At 37.4% G+C, this 6751-nt stretch overlaps 1 protein-coding gene across 1 annotated transcript; it reads left to right on the forward strand.

Annotated features, from left to right (window-relative positions):
- The first annotated feature begins 5032 nt into the window (after window positions 1-5032).
- LOC142106645 (olfactory receptor 1f45-like) lies at window positions 5033-5950 on the forward strand. Its single transcript, XM_075189639.1, has one exon. The coding sequence runs from the start codon at window positions 5033-5035 to the stop codon at window positions 5948-5950; it is 918 nt and encodes a 305-aa protein (XP_075045740.1).
- Window positions 5951-6751: the final 801 nt, after the last annotated feature.

A 6751-nucleotide genomic window follows, 5' to 3' on the forward strand; every position in this document is an offset into this window, starting at 1 on the left:
TGTTGTATTACGTAACTCTGACCCACTTAACCTCACTAATACAGGCCCACAAAACCCGTCTAGTCACATAAATGCTTTCTATAACACTGCAGAGTTTTTTACCTGCAAACTTGTTTGAAATAAACATACAATGGCATTTGCACTATAAAACATATACATTCAGTTATATGGCTCTATTAGCACGATTGTGGATTTCCACTATTTGTCCATAATGCTGGTATACATGAATATAGCAAGATGCATAAAATAGCACAGTTCCCTGTATCTCTCAACTCGACAGAGCACACAGAACTCCAAGTAACAGCACTTCTGTTTATCCTCCCAACAAGACATGTAATCCCTTCTGAAGACAGTGCAAAAGATGCTACTTTTCTTGTTTAAACTCCCATCCAATATGGAGGCATAGACACATGTAACCCAACACTGTTCCCTCTTTTCCTCTCTGATGAAACAACTCTCAGCTCCTTTTACTGTTACTGGTGATTTTCAATTGACAAATGATTATTTCCCAGAGTTTTGCACGCTCCTTCTTCAGTTTAGACTTCCAATGTACTATCTGCCTTTCCCTGCACTATACCCTTGTCACTATAACACAGTCCTGCAAAAAGGTTTCACAATTTATCTTCAGGTCTGCTCACCAGTTTCCTGAATAACTAACAACAAAATACCCAGTCCATATAAACCAGCAATAAAGTAAATATGTGTTACTTATCTAATTGGGCTCCAATTTCCATTTGCAGCATGGCTTCCATCATTGATGGATTCATGTAACGGCATCTACTCACTGAATGTTCTCTTCTGCTCTCTCTGGTCTATTTGTCACTCAGACTTCTCTGACCGCTGCTCAGCATTCCGGCTCTCTTGCAAGGCTCTTTCCTTCCCTGTGGACATGGGCAAAGATCGACAGCCAATTAGGAACATTGTAAAGGAAAAAAATGCAGGTGGCCCAGTGACTGAGCCCAAGGTAGCCCACTATGTGACTGGCCTAGGGGGGCATATGTCCCCCTGCCCAAGGCCGCCACACTAGTTTTCATTTTTACTGGCATATAACTTTCTACTAGGCATCACTACTGGTAAATTATATTCTATTGAGCATTTTAACTTATACATTACAGGCTAAATCGACAATATTTCAGGTATGTTACATTGTATTATATATATATATATATATATATATATCACATCCTACTGTGCATTGCATATTATCACTTAAACATTAGTTCCTACTGGTCATTATTATTAAGAAAATTCCATCTAGCTGGGCATCGTCACTAGGATATTATACCAGGCAAACTCCATTCAGTTGGGGATTATTACGAATTATTTTGCCGAGTACTACTGCTGGATAAATTATATCTTCCTGTGCATCATAACTGTACATATTATATATTGCTAGGCATATTCCGATGGTGCATCACACCTGTCATGCAACAATGTATCTCTAGAAATTGTACTGCGATGCTGGGAGTCGTGGAAATTTAGGGCTATTTATGATATCACCCTCAGCAACAAATCATATAACCTGATGTGGCTACGGATAACTGTGCGCTAACCCCGCCTATTTTTGTCATGGCCACTCCTATCATTAATTTGGCCCCACCCACGAGGCCACTTTACATTACCAACCTGCCCCTGATCCTAGCTCAACTAAATATACAGCTGTCCAAGGTTTGTGGGCTACATGCTAAATCAGCTGGTATTTTCCCTGCAGGCATTAATTAATTTGCACCCTTTGCATTGCAACATGGGTTATACAGGATCAAATTACTTTTATATTCTTGCTTTGCTCTTAAATCTAAATGAAGCCCTCTATCGCTAGTAAATCTAATTTTAAAGCAATCTGCACCAGCTGGCATTGGATGTACTATTGCATAATACTGGCTTATGTAGAAAATATCAACACTGTTCAACAATAAAAGCACATATTTTATGAATATGATTTTTTTTTTTTATATATATATATACACATATACACATATATATATATATATATATATATACACATATATACATATATATATATATATATATACACACATATACATACATATACATATACATATATACACATATACACATATACATATATACACATATATACACATATACACAAATTACAATTATTGTTTTTGTATGCATAACCTGGGAATCATTTTAATTTTGCCTTAGGGAATACATTCTAACCCTGCTTCCAACTATTTAAACAATGAATATCAATAGCCAAATGCAATCTTGAGGGCAAAAAGGAGGTATAGTACAATATTTTTTCCAATTAATATGAAAAAAAATCCCTGAATTTTAAATAATGACATAGCTAGGCAATATAATTGCTTGTGTATAAATATATATCATTCTATTTTACATTTATTGCACGTTTAGCACAAAATAGCTGGTCTGTTATTAACGGATACATTTGCTTTTCAAATGTTTTGCTTATTCAGAATCACTTTGCAAATATTATAAGGCATATAATTTAATGTTGCATAATATTTGCAATATAATGCAGTGGAAAATGGAAATAAAACATCAAAATACAAACAGGACAGACACAAAATATCTATAACAAACCTCATAAAAGGATGCTATCGACCTCTATTCGTAACATATGTTACTTGGATACTGGTCATTACTAAACAGCTTTATGGTGGAAAGACATGTTAAACAGTACAACTGCAAAAACGGAACCCTCTCTTGTACAAGGTATTCTCAAAAAGAGACTTCTACATTTCCAAAAATTGTGTGTGTCATACTTTTAGCTCCATTGACCAATTAGACACCTACTCCAAGTGTTCCTACTACAATAAACAAAGACTTTAATTCAAGATATTTGAGCAAGACTAAAATACTTTTTTTTTTTATGATGATGAAATGCAGGGCTGCCATCAGGGGGGTACAGGAGATACAGCTGTAGGGTGCCAGAACACACCCCTCCGTCTGTCCAAGCCCCCTAGTCTGATTGCCGTGACTCTTTATACCCACGCGACGGCTCCCAATCACTTATAGGATGGGAGTGCCCAGCAGATTAATTTGTACTGTGCTCCACAGTTTCTGATAGCAGCCCTGATGATGTGTGTTAAGGAAAGGCCTACATGTTTACCTATTGGACTTTTTAAATTTCTAACCCGAGACACTTAGGAGTACCATTGTTTTATGCATCGTATCAGAAGACAATAACATAATCAGCGATTGAAAGTTATGTTATAGTTGTCATTCTGTACTTTGCCAAATTCAATGTCTCTATAATAAGGATGGTTCTAATGCAAAATACAATTTAAGTTCTACTTAAGGGACGGAGGGACTTACGGAGACCGTAGCCCCAGAAACCCTGCAAGGGGCAAGTCTCTTTACTACTTTGTCCCGCAACCGTGATATTACACTGGATTTGCCCTCATTCAATGACTTTGTACATTTGGAGTTGCGGGAAGTGTCTTCAGATATTTTGAGAGCCTATCGCCTTCTGCAATATATATCAACCGCACACTGTGGGATACTCTTTTGGCTCCAATACAAGGATCAAAACTGTTAAAGTTCCTATGTAAGGAGCTCCAACAGTTTGGACAATATCATCAATTAAAGACTGTATTAATAATACGGACACCCATGGGGTCACTCCTCTCTCTTGTCTGTGGTTGTACAGATAATTTTCATTGATGCCATCCTATGTTGCTCTCATTTACGACAGCTTCAGTTTATATGTTTTTTCTTGATGTTTGACAACCAGGTTGCAAACTTTATACATTTTAAGCTGCTAGAAATTGCATTGATTAAACTGGAAACCCAGGTTTCCCTAAAGATCAGTATGATCACTTACTATTATGATCACTTACAGTAATTGGGTGGCATCAGTAATATTTCCTGGCAACTTCACTTCAAGATATTGCAGTAATTGACAGGGTTTCTGGATACGGGGGCTGCTCGGTGAGGCAGCCAATGTGAATCAACGTTGCTGGTCAAAAACTCCAAACGCCATCTACACAAATTTACAGACAGGTTGAAAAGAGGTTAAAAAGCATTGAAAATCTTCCACTTAATTGTTCTTAAAAAAAAAAATCAAAAAAAAAAAAATCAAACACAAACCTTCAGCTGTATTGTGTGTAAATAGACTATTAATTTCCCTAACAAAGTCAGTTTTCAAACACCATGAAAATAAAAGTGAAATATTGGAGGAAGCATTCCAAAGGTTGAAATTTTTAACTAAAAAAATATATATTGACAATTGAAAACTTTTCATTTTATTACGTAAGCAAGAATACAAAATTATTTTCCTTTCCCCATTGACTTTAATGAAAGTCCTTTCCCCGGTGACAGTAGTTTCCTCATAAAAAGGAATGGTTTCACCGGCTTCAATGCTCCAATTTTCCCAATAGAAGTAATGGCCACTGTCTGGTCCGAGCAGACCAAAATTTACATGGGGGGTAAGCTAAAAAGGTACCACATTGATGCTGTAAACCTGGTGTTTGTATATTGATTCATTCACATCAGTCTCTACCCCCATTGGTGCAAAGTCTAAATTGTTACCAAAACATACACATACTCTAGAGTGAAGCCAAGTAACCTACCAGTATGTTGTTGGATTGTGGAAGGAGTCACAGCACCCCAGAACTTTCAAATGTCACCGTAGATTTTTAAAAAAATTATTTTCAAATGCATAAAAGTATGAAGAAACACCAACTTTATCCAAAAAGTCTTATTACATGCTTGAATGCTATATATACTACAGCTTTATATGCGGCTTAGGCCACTGGTGGCTATTCACTTTTATGAAACTTCTAGTCTTCTCATACCCAGTCTTGTAGTCCTACATCTGCTTGGCTGGCAGGTGATGCTTGGACCTGTGGTTACACAACTGGAGATTCACATGTTTATCCTCTATGGAGTATTGTACCCTAACGTCACTATAACTACTGTCATACTACACTCTTCTGTGTGTTGTAGAGAGGAACCATACCTGCCATGAGAACAGGAAGAGGCCTCATAAAAGAGCTACAAGTAACATTCATTGAAGGCACAAGACCACCCGGCAGAGCAGAATATGAACTCGACGGCTGAAATATTTACAACAAATTTTATTCTAGTAGGCTTCTTGGATTATGTTCGCCACCCGGTTGTGCTTTTTCCTGCCTTTCTGGTAGTTTATGTGTTATCACTTCTTGGCAACGGTCTTCTGCTTTCAGTGACAATTGCCTCTCCACGGCTACACACACCAATGTACTTCTTCCTCAGCAACCTTTCCCTGGTGGACCTGTGTCTACCATTGGTGGTGGTTCCACGCCTCCTCTTAAGCTTGTTGAACCACAATACTATTTCATTTACAGAATGCATTGCCCAAGTTTACTTCTTCATTGCCTTTGCTGGGGTAGAGTGCTTTATTCTTACAACAATGGCTTATGACCGATACGTAGCAGTGTGTAAACCCTTATATTACATAACAATAATGAACAGGAAAACATGTTTTCAACTAGCCTTGGCTTCCTGGACAACAAACTTCATCAACTCTGTTCTTCATACGCTTCTGATTTCTAGACTGTCGTTTTGTGGACCTCGTCTCGTCCAGCATTTCTTTTGTGATTTGATACCACTCTTTAAACTCTCCTGCTCCGATACGTCTATCAACCAGTTGGTTATCTTCACCGAGGGGTTCATGATTGTTGCATTACCTTTTCTGATTACCTTCATCTCTTACATTCATATCATAAGGACCATAACAAAGATGCACTCTAACAGAGGGCGGAAGACTGCATTTTCCACCTGCTCAGCTCACTTGAGTGTTGTCGTATTGTTTTACGGAACAATGATTTGCGTGTATTTTAGGCCATCATCTGCATACTCCCTTGCTTACGATAAGCTCGGAGCAGTTCTGTACACGGTCTTCACACCAATGCTCAATCCTTTTATTTACAGTTTGCGAAATAAAGATGTCAAGGGAGCATTCAAAAAACTCTATCTCTAGCTAAGGAATTCTTTGTACTATATATTAAATTGATTCTACATATGATAGCTCCCTTCTTCCACATCAGCCAGAGTAATACTGTTCTGTATTGCCTGTTTGGTCTGCATCCTGCTAGATGCTTACTGCACAGTAGGAAAAATCAACTATCAAAAGGAAAATAAAAAAAACAAGTAAAACGCTCACTCTGTATATAAAAGAAAATTACATATGTACCATTAAAATAAAAAAATTGAAATTTATGCTAAAGAGGCTCAATTTAAATACACAAATGAGATTATATTCTACTTACCTGTATTCCTTTGTGGATATGCATTTTGGATAGAACATCAGTTAAAAAAAATGTATGCAAACGTTTAGAATTTGCAACAAAAGTTTAATGGGTTAAACTACATGCTACTGAGAAGTTCATGTAGGAGGGGCCTTGACAACCCCTAACAAGGAGGTCTGCCAGAGCAGGAAGGGACGCTCTTTGGACCTCACGCACATCAGAGGACCACCAGAATTGCCAAAGCATGGAAGTAAAGCATTGTATCTTATTTTAGTCACTTAATTCCAGCTCCAAGGAGGTAGCCTTTAAAGTTTGTAAGACACCAAGTTTATGGCATGACCGTTCCGCTTTAAAACAGACAGACAACCGGAATCGCTGCATTATTACAGTAGGGAATATTAAAGCCCCTTGCTCATTTCAAAAACAAATGTACGGTGTGCACTTATACCTACAGCAAGAACTTTTAAATTAAAAAGGTTTGTTTATAAGGCTCATTTTGCATAATTCACCACAAAATGTCTTAATAGCAATAA

This window comes from Mixophyes fleayi, chromosome 11 (assembly GCF_038048845.1).
Source record: "Mixophyes fleayi isolate aMixFle1 chromosome 11, aMixFle1.hap1, whole genome shotgun sequence".
NCBI lineage: Eukaryota > Metazoa > Chordata > Amphibia > Anura > Limnodynastidae > Mixophyes > Mixophyes fleayi.

Excerpts from the sequence above, each read along its gene's own strand:
- LOC142106645 (XM_075189639.1), top strand. The coding sequence starts at position 5,033 with ATGAACTCGACGGCTGAAATATTTACAACAAATTTTATTCTAGTAGGC.